This window comes from Thermothielavioides terrestris, chromosome 1 (genome assembly GCF_000226115.1).
Source record: "Thermothielavioides terrestris NRRL 8126 chromosome 1, complete sequence".
Lineage (NCBI taxonomy): Eukaryota > Fungi > Ascomycota > Sordariomycetes > Sordariales > Chaetomiaceae > Thermothielavioides > Thermothielavioides terrestris.
Genome location: NC_016457.1, coordinates 1 through 15,574, shown reverse-complemented (window position 1 = coordinate 15,574; position 15,574 = coordinate 1). Strand labels below are relative to the sequence as shown.

At 48.7% G+C, this 15,574-nt stretch overlaps 3 protein-coding genes across 3 annotated transcripts; all 3 read left to right on the top strand.

The window, feature by feature from the left end:
• The first annotated feature begins 175 nt into the window (after positions 1 to 175).
• Positions 176 to 3,327, top strand: THITE_2106057 (glycoside hydrolase family 31 protein). The gene has a single exon (XM_003648466.1). The coding sequence runs from the start codon at positions 526 to 528 to the stop codon at positions 3,091 to 3,093; it is 2,568 nt and encodes an 855-aa protein (XP_003648514.1). The 5' UTR covers positions 176 to 525; the 3' UTR covers positions 3,094 to 3,327.
• A 6,536-nt stretch (positions 3,328 to 9,863) lies between these two features.
• On the top strand, positions 9,864 to 12,622 carry THITE_2106054 (uncharacterized protein). Its single transcript, XM_003648465.1, has 6 exons — positions 9,864 to 10,006; positions 10,064 to 10,093; positions 10,162 to 10,193; positions 10,265 to 10,324; positions 10,386 to 10,567; positions 10,649 to 12,622. The coding sequence occupies exons 5-6, from the start codon at positions 10,538 to 10,540 to the stop codon at positions 12,437 to 12,439; spliced, it is 1,821 nt and encodes a 606-aa protein (XP_003648513.1). The 5' UTR covers positions 9,864 to 10,006; positions 10,064 to 10,093; positions 10,162 to 10,193; positions 10,265 to 10,324; positions 10,386 to 10,537; the 3' UTR covers positions 12,440 to 12,622.
• Positions 12,623 to 13,255: 633 nt separating this feature from the next.
• Positions 13,256 to 14,792, top strand: THITE_2106044 (uncharacterized protein). Its single transcript, XM_003648464.1, has 3 exons — positions 13,256 to 14,246; positions 14,363 to 14,371; positions 14,444 to 14,792. The coding sequence occupies exon 1, from the start codon at positions 13,508 to 13,510 to the stop codon at positions 14,207 to 14,209; it is 702 nt and encodes a 233-aa protein (XP_003648512.1). The 5' UTR covers positions 13,256 to 13,507; the 3' UTR covers positions 14,210 to 14,246; positions 14,363 to 14,371; positions 14,444 to 14,792.
• The last annotated feature ends 782 nt before the right edge of the window (positions 14,793 to 15,574 follow it).

Sequence of the window (15,574 nt, the reverse complement as noted above, 5' to 3'; positions counted from 1 at the left end):
TGGCTATTGGCGCACAACGCGAAAGGGTGGGGAGACGGGACTGACCAGGATCGGATTTCAGTTGCTTCGACCGAGCTACGGCGATCGGACTCGAGAACCGATCCTGGCTCTGTGGCTACATTCCCCTCCTTTCCCCTCCTTTTCCCCAAATTTCCCCACATTTCTGCCATGGTATGCCCGCAAAAAGCCAAATTCGAAGGTTTCGAGCGGAGCTTTCCAGTGCGTTGACGGTTCCCAAGCAACCGGTTCACGCCTTTTGTTCATCATGGGACATACGGTGTAACGTGTTTCCCGAGCGCGGGCGCCGGTTCGGCGTCTTGCCTGCGGCCATCTCCCAGACGCACAAAAAAGGATGAGTGCCCGTTGCTGCGTCGCGAGGCACGCCCTCTCTGCGCCCCCGACTCTCGGTCGCTCCTTGGCTCAATCCTTTCGTGTCTACCCCAGCGTAGCTGGGAGCCAATTCTGAACAGTCGTTTCCTCCTCATCGTCCTTCGTTGTTTGACCATTCTCTGGTGACCTCCAACAATGCCGCCTCAGAGAGAACGCATCCCTACGGGATGGTGGCCCAGTCCTCAACAGCATGAGAACTCTCCGTCGCTGCGCCTCAGCTCTTCCCAGCCCCCTCCGCCGTTCGTGTTCACGTTCGAGACTGTCCGCCACAATGTCTTTAGGACGACTTTCAGTTCCGAGACTCACCCCGTTCCGCCGTATCCCAGTGTCCCGCGGATGGAGACACAGTTGGATGGGATCCAGCCCGTGGTGACCTCGACGGAGAAGAGCAAGAGCATCAAGATAGGCTACATCACTGCCAGCGTGCACTTCGCCGGGGAGACGCCGCTGGTTTCCATATCCATTGAGGGCCAGCCATTCCCTATCCTCCAGGATCTGCCGAACCGGAGCTACGTCGCCGACGGCGAAGGCGTTTCCCATTACACGCGTTACAACCGCAAGACGCTGCACGTCGGTCTCGGCGAGAAGGCAGCGCCGATGAACCTTTCCGGCCGCCGCTTCGAGCTCTCGGCCACAGACAGCTTCGGGTACGACGTCTATCGGACCGATCCCCTGTACAAGAACATTCCGCTGTTGATCAATGCCACACCGGACGGTTGCGTGGCCACCTTCTCCACGAGCCAGGGCCGCGGCCAGTACTCGATCGGCGCCGAGATGGATGGAATGCACGGTTTCTTCAAGGTCTACCGCCAGGATTACGGCGGCCTGGAGGAGTACATCATCGTCGGCAAGACGCTGAAGGAAGTTGTGCGAACCTACGCTGATTTGGCCGGCTATCCTCTCCTCGTCCCCCGATGGGCGTTCGGCTACATCTCAGGCGGCATGAAGTACTCCATGCTGGACGACCCTCCGGCGCACGAGGCGATGATGCAGCTCGCCCGCAAGCTGAAGGAGCTCGACATCCCATGCTCAGCGCATCAGATGTCTTCGGGCTATACCGTCTCGGCGACGCCACCTAGGACGCGCAACGTGTTCACATGGAACCGGCACCGGTTCCCGGACCCGGAGGGCTGGATCCATGAGTTCCACAAACAAGGCATTCGGCTAATTGCCAACATCAAGCCGTATGTGATCGGAAGCCACCCAGAGTACGAAAAGCTCAGGGCCGCCGGCGCGTTGTTCACGGACCCGCACACGGGCAAGCCGGCCGTGACCAAGCTCTGGAGCGCGGGCGGCGGCGAGAGCGCTGACGGCGGCCACATCGACTTCACCTCCAAGGCCGGCTTTGACTGGTGGTACAACGGCGTCAAGGAGCTGGCTCGGCAGGGCATCGACTGCATGTGGAACGACAACAACGAATACACCATTCCCGACGACGACTGGAAGTGCGCGCTAGACCTTCCGCTCCTCCAGATCCCCCCAGGAGCCGAGAAGCGTCCGCAGGTGGGCGTCTGGGGGCGAAACGTCCATACCGAGCTCCACGGCAAGGCCTCCCACGACGCGCTCGTCGACGTCAACCCCGACGTCCGCCCCTTTGTGCTCACGCGAAGTGCGACAGCCGGCACGATGCGGTATGCGGCTAGCTCGTGGAGCGGCGACAACGTGACCAGCTGGGAGGGGATGAAAGGCGCCAACGCGCTGTCGCTCAACGCTGGCATGAGTCTGCTGCAATGCTACGGCCACGACATTGGCGGCTTCGAGGGCGAGCAGCCTAGCCCCGAGCTTCTCTTGCGGTGGGTGCAGCTGGGCATCCATTCGCCGCGCTTCGCCATCAACTGCTTCAAAACCGCCTCTGGCGACAACTCGGTCGGCGATGTCATCGAGCCCTGGATGTACCCGGCCATCACGCACCTGGTGCGCAAGGCGATCAAGCGTCGCTACGCGCTCATCCCCTACATATACTCGCTCATGCTCGAAAGCAACCGCACCGCGACCCCGCCGCAAAGGTGGACCGGCTGGGGGTACGAGTCCGATCCGGAGGTGTGGACGTCAGTTGAGCTCACCAACGGCGAGACGCAGTACTGGTTTGGCGACGCGCTGCTCATTGGGGGAGTGTACGAACCGGGCGTGTCCAAGAGCCGCATGTACCTTCCCAAGGCCGCCGATGCCGAGAGAGATGAGGGCTTCATGAACACGAACGCGCCGTTCCAGTATCTCGCTTCCGGTCAGTGGGTCGACATCGATGCTGAGTGGCACGGCGCCGGCATACCAGTCTTGGCTAAGGTGGGAGCGGCCATCCCCGTCGGGAGGGACGTCCAGGTGCTCTCTCCTGGCGAGCAGGATAACGTGGCAAACCTGCCATTGGATGACTACCGTGGTGTCGAGATATTCCCCCCTAAGGGCCGGTCGTTGAATGGCCAATGGCATACCACAACTTGGTACGAGGATGATGGCGTCTCGGCGGCGCACAAGAACAGGGTCTCGTCTTACACCTTTGCCTACACCGCCACGGAAGCGGGAGCTTCGGGGGAAATCAAGGTCAAGTTCTCGAAGGACGAATCTTCGGGCTTCGAGGCGCCATGGAAGACGCTCGTTGTCATTCTGCCATCTGGCGACGAGCGCACGGTGGTCAGCGACGACGGAAGGACAGTGGTTCAGCTTGGGGTGGATGCGCAAGGAAGGAATCGGTTTGAGCTGCAGTAATTCAGGGCTGTACGCGTTGCGAGAATCACAGCAAGATAGGTAGCAGCCGAAGAAGAATGCAGATAGGTTCGTTGAGGATTGGTTGCAAACCGTGCAAGGACTTGGCCTTGGACTTTGGCCCCACATCGCCTGGCTTTTCTGTCAGGTAAGTGGCAATTATTGACATGTATTTACACCGTTGAACGCAGGGGTACGCGGTCTTGGGATGTCCAACGTGCATCGCGTAACGTGCCTCACTCGCGGCTGACGGACCCTGTGTCATGCATTAATCCTTATTGACATCCATGGTGGTTGAAGATCGTAGAAGTAGATGCGTTGGTATTCACCTGTGGACCGACTTTCTTCGTGTTCCTGTGGCCAAAATAATGGAGTCCTAGCGTTTCCCCACCTGCTTGAGCCCCGGTCTCGACCCCGAGATCAGTCCAGTCCTGGCTTGCGGGGAAGAAATGCCAGTGGTTATGGCTAAAGAGGTCCCGCCAAGCCTAATTTCCGGCCCCTGTCAACGCCACCCCCCCACCACAACTCGATGTACTGCAGCAGTACCGGCAGGGGGTCTTCGCGTATATTCCAGGGTGTAGCGCGCTTAAAGGTAGGTAATAGCGCGCTTACGCTATAGGCTAGCTATAGGCTATCGCTATATCTACGCTATATTAGTTAAGTCTATATAGTAGGTAATATAACCTACCTTAGAGCTACTACTATCTTACTATATAAGAATAGGTTATATATAGAGGCTATAGCTAGGCTAGGGAAGTATAAGACTATATTTGACCTAGGCAAAGCTTAGCTAGCTATTAGGTAACAATAGAAATATATTAAAATAAAAGAATTGAACTTAAATATCTGCTTTACCTTTATCTTTACCCTTATCTTTACTATCCTTCCTACCCTAAATTTCCTTATACTATACTAATTAGCTACTAGCCAACTATAAAGTAGAGATATAGTATACTTATAATATTCTATTTAATATTTATAAGGTGCTTATATATCTAGGTTAAGGCTTTAGTATATCGCTTAGCCTTCTCTAGGGTATTTTAAGCTAGCTAGGCTAACTCTTTAGTAGTAGTAGCTAGCTACTTGGCAATTATAGCCTAGTGCTCCGCTACTAGAGCGACTCTCTCTTCAATGCTCTACTAGGGCTTAGCCCTAGTAAGCAAAAGGTAAGCTATAAAGGTGGCGAGAGTACTAGACGTAAGTATATCAACGCTAGCTAGGGGCGGGGTAGCGGCGGTCTCCTTATATATTGTGCCTTTCAGTGCTAGTTAGTTGAATATAAATATAAGGTAGCTATAGAGCTATATAGCTTATAAATGGTTGTAACTAAATGCCTACTCTACGCCTTAAGGTCGATAGGTAGAGGCTTGTCTTTGTCAACTTCGAGGACTTGCTTATACTATTTAATAATCTCTAGCTAAATTATAGAGGGTAGCTATTAGTAGCTCGTTAGCATTGGACTAGTAGTCGTTCGTTAGTTAATATTATTTATAAAAATATAGGACTTAGTATAGCTCTATTTAGTATATTCCTAGTATATATTGCTTAGATCTATATACTAGTTAGTAAATATAAACCTAATATATTAAAAAATATAATATTATACTTACTCTCTTAGAAATAGTAGGCCTATATATCCCTATTGTAGATATATATAATATAGACTATATATAGTATCGCCTATACCTCACTATAGTTGGGCTCCTCTTTCTTCTTCTTTTTCGCCTACCTAACATTAGCTAGCTACTAACTAGCACCTAAATAGTACTCTTTATTAAAGACTTTATACCTAAGGACCTAGCTAGGCGCTTCCGAAGGTTGTTAGACGTAACTAGCTTGGACTTGCCCTTATTAGCGGGGGTAGTAGGGGTAGCGGGGGGAGTAGCTAGGGCAAGGGGGGTAGGGGGAGCGGGGGGGGCTAGCTACTTACTAATAGCGTTCTTACTACTAGTACTAGTGTTAGTAGTAGTAGTAGGCACGAGGTATATATAGGAGCGCTACTACTACTAGCTAGGGGCAGTAGGGGCTAGGGAGGCAGGGGGGGCTAGCTACTTATTAGTAGCGTCCTTACTACTAATACTAATATTAGTAGTAGTAGTAGGCGTGGAATATATAGGGTAGGCATAGAAGCGTTGCTACTACTAGCTAGGGGCAGTGGGAAAGGCGGTGGCTAGGGCGAGAGGGGCGGTAGGAGCTAGCTACTTACTAGTAGCGTCCTCGTTAATAGTGGTAGTAGTAGTAGTGGTAGTAGGCGTAGAGCGTATAGGGCGTGTAAAGCAGGGCTAAAGGCGCTGCTACTACTAGTCGGAGGTAGTAGGAGGGTCGGCGATAGGGGTTAGGGGGGTAGTAGGAGCTAGCTACTCGCTAGTAGCGAGAGCGTCGTTGTTAATGGCGACAAAGGGGTTGTTCTCCTTATATAGCTCTATATCGTTGTATTTGAAGTTGCTATATAACTCAATTAGCTATTGCCAATCGCAATAGTACCGCTATTATCGCGATTTCAACTGATTTTTCGACTTAATCGACTTATAGAGCGTATAAAAAGTATAGATTGAAGCTATAATATAGCTAATTAGCTTCCTAGCGATAGCGACGATAGAAATAGCTTTAAATCAACTTATATAATAGTAATATATATAGGTAGGTAGACGGCAACGGCTATAGCTATAAGGTTAGAAAAAGGAAAGGAAGAAGAAGTAGGTAGAGGGCTCTAGGGCAATAGAAAAAGGTATAGCCTATATATCTATATAGTTCTTAAAGAATTGAAGGTTTCAATATTAACTATATAGAGTAAACATTGTTTATTTTTTAAAATCATTTAACTACAAAGTATCTAGACTAGTAGTAGAAAAGTAGCTAACTAGTACCTCCTCTATATTTATATTTCTTCTCTAGTTTCTTTATAAAGCTGAGCTTAGGGGTTAGGATAAAATTTCTATTTGTCTACGATTTTATATAGTGTTGAGCCCCCTTTTAGAAACTTCGATCAACTCTATAAAGTTCGTCTAAGGGCTAAGACTTAGACCATTGGCAACACTTGCTATATCTTAGTATTATAGAAACTCCTTTCTAAGCACGTTAATTAGCTAGGAACTAAGTAACTTGTTTATAGTCTAGTAGCTAGCTAGCTACTAATCCTTTGACTTCTAGCTATTAATTATTACAAAGTTCCTTAAAGTTGAAAATAGTATTAGAGATATAAGGTAATATAGTCTAGCGGCTAGCTAGTACTCAACTAGAGAATGGTATATTGCTGTTTATTATTGAGATATAAACAAAGAAATATCTAACCTCTAAACCTATTGTAGATCCTTCTAAACCCTGCCCAATAGCTTCTCTAGAATATAGTCGAGATCCTTTTACGAGCTATATATTGCCTATACGTTATCCTAGATCCTATATATCGTAGTTTATAGCAACTATATTAGCTCCTAGACCTATAGGAATAGGTACTATATAATAGAGACCTTGTCTAAACTAGTGAGATCTGCTAGCGGTAGAACGACGCTATAGTATATCCTAAACCCCTTCGCTTCTAAGATGTTGACTAGCTACTAGAAGTGCTCTGGCTATAACGAGTTCGTTAATAAGTAATAATGCTAGATATACGAGTAGGGGAGTAACTAGCTCTTAAACTACTTATACCTATAGCGAGGGATGCCAACTAGCTCTAGAATTAAGGTATTCTACGAGAGCTAAGCCACTTGATCTACCTAGTTGACTACGTTGTAATAGTCTAGGTTATAGCGTTTATCTAGAGTAGCCTACCTAAATGCAGAGACCTTAGTAGCAATGTCGGTAGCACCCTAGGTAGTTAGCTATAGTAGCTGGACAGCTACTAGACCGCTCTACCACTGCCTATCGTTGTATTATAGACTAGGGAACTAGTCCAGTATAAAAACGCTATTGAAGTCGAGAGGCTCGTTAGTATTGAACTACTTATAAGCTATCGATAGCTTATATACGATCAGTACTTAAGCTCGCTTAGGCAGCCTATTGAAGCCCTAGCTGTTAAACCGCTCTATATATATAGCTAGAAGTATATAATTGAGACTCCTAAACTTAGTTCGGATCGCCTTGTTTCAATAGTCTTGTATATAGTGATCGAGGTAAATGATTAAACTAGCAAAGGGGAAGGTACTAGGCATTTGCTACTTTAGTATAGACTTAGCGTTCTTGACCTTCGAGTGCTATCCTTCGACTATATTTATTATAGTGATCTAGTAAAGTAGAGGGATCAGGTCTTGTACCTAATACGCCTATAGCTAAGTGTTGTTTAGCTAGTTGTTCTTCAAATACTACTTAAGCCTATTGGTACTAACGTAAGCAATAGCAGCCTCAATAGACTCTATATAGCCTTTTTCCAAATAATAGTTTAGAAAAGTAGCCGCTATATAGCTAAGGCACTCCTTGTTGGTACTAATCTAACGCTTCAAAGTCTCTTAGCAATACTTTATATAGAAGAGATATTATATATATAGGAGGCTATGCTTATTGTAGCTAAATGCCTCCTAGACAGTAAGTTGTTTAGCTATAGAGTCGTTGGTAATTATATATTTTAGGAGCTAGCCCCTATCAGCTACTCCCCTATACTACTCTAATAGTACGCCTAGGTATACTATAATACTATTAGTAGTCTACCTCTCTATAAAGAAGTAAGTAGAAGGGAGCTAGTAGCTATTGAAGTCTTGAACTATAATTGTAAATAGGTGCTAACCGCTATAGGCAGTCTTATAAGTAGTATTTATAATCGCTAATTAGCTATACTTTTTTAGCGTATCCAACAGGTCTTTATATACGAAGACCAACGTAAAGGAGTTCTTACTAGGTATAGTCAATGCCTTATACTTATACCGATCATTGTAGGCTAGTAGCTAGGTAACGGCTTCTACGAATTCTACCTCTTTAAAAACCTTATAGGACTATATCTTACAAATATTATATTTGCTAAGCTTAAGAGACCTACGAAGGTTGTAAATCTCCTTAGTTATAACGTACTAGCCACCTATACTATAAAGACGTGCCCTAGCCTCAGAGGTTTCAATATAGCTATATAGCTAGTGTTCTACTACTCTATTGCTATATCTAATAGAGAGGAGGTAAGCGATATACTCTATAATAGTATATAGGCGTTTAATTATCTCGATATCTTCTATCGAGTGATTGTAGCTATAGCGAATTGAGATGTCAACGATGCTATCGTTGTACTGAACCTCGTAGAGAGTATAGCGGTATAGCTCTATATTCTATAGCGCCCTATTACGTTTGCCTTGCCCTTTAGTCTTTTATAGCGTTTTCTAGAGGCGACAACGAAATATAGTCTTCATTTAGCATTGCCTTAGGGCGTCTCTCCGGCTATAGAAGTGTAATACCTAGCGCTATTCAACTTACTAGACTATATATAGGAGGGTAAACTCACCTTCTTTGAACTAACGTTCCTAGATCTCTAGAATGTTGTTAGGAATTGCAAGGCCGCTATTTAGCGTCTTAGGCTCTAGTTTAGATAAGCGAATTAGGGATATATGTCTATACCTATATCTAGAAGCCAGTTCCTCTATTAAAGAGCTATCTCCCTTATCGGATAGTACAGAGCTATCTAGCAGCTAGGCAGAAGCTAGAGCAGGACTTGGAAAGCCGCTCGATTATAATGATTGTAGGATCAGGGGCTCTAAGTTAGGAAGGAGCTACGGTAGCACCTACTAAGTAGCTAGATCGAGGCCAAGCTCGGTAGGCAGATGTTCTAGGACCGAGGAGCTCGCTATAGGCATAGTATTAGCAATTCAATACTAGTAATTAAATTAAACATTAGACTAAATGGCATTTATATATTAAAGGGGACTAAGGGCGCTAGTAGGCCGTAAATACTACGTCGTTTTATTGCTAGTTATATAGCACGTCGTTTTGTTGCTAGCTGTATAGCGTATCAATTTATTGCCAACTATATAAAGTAAGCTAGTCTATAGTAGAATACTAGTCTATAGCTAGATCAATGCTTAGCAACTACTAATAGATAGACGATAAAACAACTTATCTAGTGTGTCTTTAGGTTGCTAGCTATATAGTACATCGTTTTACTACTAGCCCTATAGCACATTGTTTTACTACTAGCTATATAGCGCGTCGTTTTACTACTAGCCCTATAGCACGTTGTTTTACTACTAGCTATATAGTATATTGTTTTACTACTAGCTATATAGCATATCATTTTACTACTAGCTATATAGCGCGTTGTTTTACTACTAACTATATAAAGTAAACTAGTCTATAGCTAGATCAATGCTTAGCAACTGCTAATTAGTAGATAGTAAAACAACTTACTAAGCGCGTCTTCTAGTTACTAGTCGTATAGTGTAAGTTGGTCTATAGTAGAATATTAGTTAGTAGCTAGATAAATGCTTAGCAACTACTGATACGCTAGTAGCAAACTAACTTACTAATAGGATCTATTGGATATAGGCTAAATACGTAGTTCTATAGCGATACAACATCGTGATATAGGTCTAAGCAGAATAGAGGGTTGGTATAGACGCGGATTAGTTGGGGAAACGTAGGCAGGATATACGTAGATACAAACTAGCGGCTAGGCAGCCGCTAGCGCGACGCGGGCGTAAGGACTACCGCGTTGAAATTGTTAAGCGGCGGCAAAAGGAGTTACTTCTAAGCACGGCGGCCATGGTATCTGTAGGGACATCGGAAATTGGTCTTGGCGGGACCTCTTTAGCCATCAGCATGCCAGCTCCTCAATTAGTTCGCCTCGGCACGCACTTGAAAAGGGGGTCAATCTGCGCAGAGCAGCGCCCATCCCGGCGCCCACAACATTCGCTTTAAACACCCGCATCTATCTCGGACCATGCAGATGGCGTCTCCTGATGAGGGTTCTTCCAACCTTGCGCCAGCACGCAAGAAGCGGATTCCGGTAGAGACCCTCAACTCATGATGTCGGGAAACAGTGCTAACAAATAACGGTCTAAAGAAAGCCTGTGGGTCATGCAGATCGTCAAAAGTGAGCGTCTCCAAACTCGGGGGGTTGCCCTCTCTTCCTTTGCAGGGACTAACACGCGCGTCTCCAAGGTCAAGTGCGATGGACTCCGGCCATGTTCCCGGTAGGCCAGACCAGGCTGCTCTTCACAATGACGGCTTGTGCCACACCCTGTTCTACTAACTTGTATTGAAGATGCCGCACCTTGCTAAAGACATGCGAGTTTGTCGAGCGCCCCAAAGACCCCTATGAAGCGTATGACTCCCAGCTAATTTCGACGTGAAGAGCCGCTAAAAAATGTTGTTTGCTAGGAAAGTCGAAGCCCTGGAAAAGGAAATTGAATACCTAAAGGCGCAGCTAAGCAATCCCTCAAATCCAGGGTCAAGTTCTATGCCGAGCCCGCAAAGCTGGTCTGCGACGCGGTTGGAGGAAGATGTTAGGTCGAGTTCTGGGGGGCAAAGAATCGATATGGCCAGTCCCGGACAGGAACAAACGGTGGTGAGCCAGCTCAGATCTAGCCCATCGATGCCGTGCAACAGTCTTACCGGGAATTTCGACTCCTTTCGCCCTGTGCTGCAGAGCGCCGCGCCTCCTGCACCCATTTTCAGGGTCGCTCGAGCTACTCCTGAAACCGCACCGCTGGAGGACACAGCGCCTTCTCAAATCGTTGTCACCTCTGAGACAGGGACCACGGGGTCTCGGAAGAGGAGCAGAGCGCACTTCCAGGCAAGCACACCGCTTACGTACTCCAACCTAGACCCCATCAGCACCGGCTTGATTACGCTCGAAGACGCCGAATCCTATTTCAGCACTTTTTTTTCTGGCTGTGATCGATACGTGCCCGTTTTCTGTCCGCTGTCCGACAGCTTCGAGAGCGTCCGGTCTCGGAGCTCGGTTCTTCTCAGCGCCATTTGCTCCGTCGGATGCCGCATCCTCACCGGTTCCGAGTCGCACCATAGCCGTGCTCTCAACTTGCACACCCAGCGCATTATCAACGCTGCAGTCGCCGCGGCGCCTATCCCAGGAATGTCGTGGGACTGTCTCGAGACCGTGCAGGCGCTCCTTGTCAGGGCTTGTTATGCGCCGGAGCGGTCGCTGTTGATCGCCTTGGCCACCCGCATGGCATTGGAGATCGGTCTCCCAGAAGCTTATGGCGATCTCTGCACCCGTTGCCTAGCTAACCCCCCGACTAGAAGCCAGGGTGGCTCCAAATGCTCTGACGGATCCGCAACTGCTCCCGGAGAAGTGGACGAGAACGATGCAACTTTGATGCGGAAGACTCGAACATGGTTGCACCTGGTGATGATGGGACAGATCTTGCACGTCGACGCCGGTGGACCCCCAGGTTTCCGGCTTAGGGGCGCCGCTCAGCGATGTCGAGTATTGATCAACGGCCCCTCATCAACGGGGATGGATTTGTACCTCATTTCCCAAGTGGAACTCAATGCAATTCGGGCCCGGATCTATTCGACGTTCTCTCAGTACGCTCAACAACGCCCCCGGGAGCACGATGATGACGAGATCATGGAAATGCTGGCCGATGCGCGGATCGATATCAACGTTTGGTTCGAGGACTGGACGCGCATCTACGAGAAACATCAAACACAAATGCCTTGGCTCAGCCCGAACCTCGCCGTCCAGAGGTGCTGGGCGGACAGCATGGCAATGTGTGCCGCGCTCAAGGCCACGGGAATCGAAGACGTCAGTGCCATGTCCTCTGCCGGAAAGGAAATCTTGCGCATGGCCAAGCAGGCGTTGAGGCAGCACCTCGACATCATCCTAGAGGAGCCACGGCTATATTTGCGCGACATCCGGTACGCGATGGACTTTGTATGGGCCAAGAATGCGTTCTGCTACCTGCTACTCCTGAAACTGGCCGTCTTGTTGCCAGAAGACGGTTTGCACAGCTCGTCTGTCTTCAACGACGATTTGATTGAGAAAGGCCGGATGCTGGTGGACGAGCTAAGCAAATCTGAGGGAGGACTCGGGGGCTCGGCGCGCAACAACACTGCTAGCGCCTACCTGCATCTCATCCGGGTCAGCATTGACAAGTTTAGCAAAGCGGTGAGATCATGGAGACAGAACAATGCTTCTCACGGGTTACTCGGGGAGCCAAACGCTCTGAACGATGGCGAATTCTCCTGTCCGGGACCGGAGAGAGCAAACGAGCCTGCTAAAGAAGGCCAACACGAGCTAGAGTCCTTTGTCCCTGAGCAGTTTGTGTTCGAGTGGGATTTTCCAGGGCTCACGTGGTTCTCATCGCTAGCACACGAGACCAGCTGGCTGGACAACATGTTAGGGGGGGTATTTGATGGCAGCGAGACCTTCGACATGTGGGGATATACATCGCAGGACTATTATGCTTCTTGATGAGATCTCTGGTCTTTGGCGGACATGGACATAGGTAGCTCTTTAGGAGGTCGCGTTGAGGATGGATCATGATCCTGTGAAAGAGGCAGTCCTAATGATGGGTAGGGGGTAGGTGGGAGGTCGCCAATCCATGGATCTACTAAATAATACACTCATTCCTCCCCAGTGAAGCTAATGGCCGCGCATTGCAAGCTCGAGGGGACTACCACGGTAGCCAGCAAACCGTGATCTTATTCCAATTGCCCTGTTGGATGATCTTCGCGATATTGACGCGGCGTTCCGTGTAGAGTAGAGGCGGCGAAGATGCCGAGGATGGCGCTGAAGTCAAGGCAGCTTAGCTGAACGCAACTCCCGATGTCGTCCGCTCAGAGCGCACTGCTTGCAAGCTGTCTCTTCACGCCCAACCGAGGCTGTCCATGTTCGAGAGGCACTACTCTATACAGAAAGGTGATCTGCAAGGGAATCCAATAGTGCCACTGTCTGGTCACAGCCGCATTAGTCTTGCGGATATCTCGGTGGGTTGGTGGACAGCTTAGGGGCTTGTCCAGCTGAGCAAGTGACAGAACAGCTCGATTCACAATTGTCGCCAACCACTCTGTGTGGCCACAGCCGCACATGTCTTGCTAACCCGGTGGGGTGGCGGACAGGTCGGGGGCCTGTCCAGCTGAGCAAGCGACAGCAAGTGGATTCGCGATGGCTGCCAACCAATCAGTCTTGCTTACGCGCGTGGAGAGGATGCCACACACTTTCCCAATACAGGAAGAACGAGGCGCCAACAACGCAAGCAGCGAGGTCGCCATCGCTCAAGCAGTGGGGTGGCAATCAAGCTTAGGAGCTTGAGCAAGTGTTGCCCGATGAACGGCCTCAGGGCTGTCTAGGCTATGGAGGGATGAGGAAGCGGGAAGCTGTGCAAGCTTCGAGATACAAAGGCAGCTCTCTCAACCCTCTTTCCTTGGTCCTCGGTCTCTCTGACAAGCCTCTCCTGCCTCACAGCCTGTCTTCAGTGTGCGAACACTTCCTACTACAAGCTCTCGCCAATCACCCTCAGACAGCGACTGTTTGCCCATCATGTCTCGCTTCGTCAACGACATTGAGCAACGCTTTGGCGAGAGCGACAACCAGAGCAGCGGCTATGACAACTCGCAAAGCGACCGCTCCGACAACGACTACCAGCAGGGCGATGGCTACGGGCGCAACCAGCAGGGCCGCAACTACGGTAGCAACGACGACAACAACAACTACGGTGGCAATCGGAAAGATAGCAGCTATGGCAGCAACCGGGACGACAGCTACGGCAGCAACCGGGACAACAACTACGGCAGCAACCGGGACGACAGCTACAGCAGCAGCCAGGGCAACAAATACAGCAGCAACCGAGACAACAACTACGGCAGCAACCGGGATGACAACTATGGCGGTGGCCGGAATGACAGCTACGGCAGCAACCAGGACGACAACTACGGCAGCAACCGGGATGACAACTACGGCAGCAACCGGGACGACAACTACGGCAGCAGCCAGGCCAACAGCTACTGTAGCAACCAGGACGACAGCTACAGCAGCAACTGGAACAACAGCTATGGCCGCAACGACGATGACAGCAGTTACAACAGCAGCAAGAATAACGACCAGCAGCAGAGCGGTCGCGGCTTCTTTCGCAGCAACTCGTCGAGCGGGTTTGGCAGCACCAATGAAGGCAACAGCAGCAGCAGCAACAACGAGGACCAGAACGACTCTGGAAACAGCGGCTCCAGTAGCTTCTTCTCTTAAGGAGAGTTGGGCAGCGCTAGCGAGTTTGTCGACCAAGGTAAGTAAGACTACTTTGCACTTGTAGGCCACGATCATAGTGTTAGACTTGAGGTTGACAGTGTTTAGCGACATATGCAGAGGCTGACAGCTTTGTTAACAAGGAGGGTATTCTAGTAGCAATGGGTTTGTAGGCAATGTACTTAGCAATCAATGTCGCTGTTGTCGCTTAGTCAATGCAGTTAACTGCTTAAGCAGATAAAGACCTCACGCTATAAGCAGGGGGCTCCTAGAGGCAAGGGCGAAGATATTAAAGTGATAGAGTATAAACATGTTGGAACCGCTACGCAGGCTTAGGAAGATGAAGCTATTACAATACAGGCAATGCACACAACTAGGATCAATCATAGTGTTGAGGATGTTGTATTGTAGGAGAGTTCTCCTAATTAGGAGCCTAGTCTTGGGCGGCAGTTGGGCATCAAGCTAGTGGATCCTAATCTCAGTGGGCTAGCCCGGTGCCCTAGGCTGGGCTAGTTCTAATACACCCCCCTAGGTCGAGCCTCTGGCTCCGGCCTACCAAATCTAGTAATCTATAAAGCTATTCCCAACACTACGTCCTTCCTAATCTAGCAATTCTATAGTATTAAGGTCCTTTTGCTATCGCTCTAATCTACTAAGCCTTATACGCCTACCCTTCTTAATCCTATACATTATACTATAAACCGAACCTTCGGCTTAGCTAAAGCCTTCTTCTAACCCTATATTTCTTCCTTCTATGCTACTTAGTAGACGTAGATCTTAATAAGGGCCTAGATATCCGCTAGATTAAGCATTTCTATAAACTTCCTATAGGGCTTTGGTTCTAGCGTCTTTGTTAGGCTGTCGGCTAACATCTAGTTCGAGGGCATGTAATCTACACTAACCCTCTTATTCTAAGTATTATAGGAGTGATGGTGATGCAACCTTATAGTAGTGTATTAACTTGTGTAGTTGCGCGAGGAAGGGAAGTGGGAGATAGCTATAGAGCGTAGAGGATATCCCTATTAGCCTACAACCCTATACTAGTCCGGATACGGACTAGTGTATATACACTATCTTATCTACCTGCAACGAACTACGTTATAGGGCATCCTATGACACTACCCCCCCTTCTAAAATAGGCCCCTTCCTCTAGGGCGCTAGATTCCTGTAAGGAACTTAGGGTTACTTAGGGTTAGGGTTACTTAGGGTTAGGGTTAGGGTTAGGGTTAGGGTTAGGGTTAGGGTTAGGGTTAGGGTTAGGGTTAGGGTTAGGGTTAGGGTTAGGGTTAGGGTTAGGGTTAGGGTTAGGGTTAGGGTTAGGGTTAGGGTTAGGGTTAGGGTTAGGGTTAGGGTTAGGGTTAGGGTTAG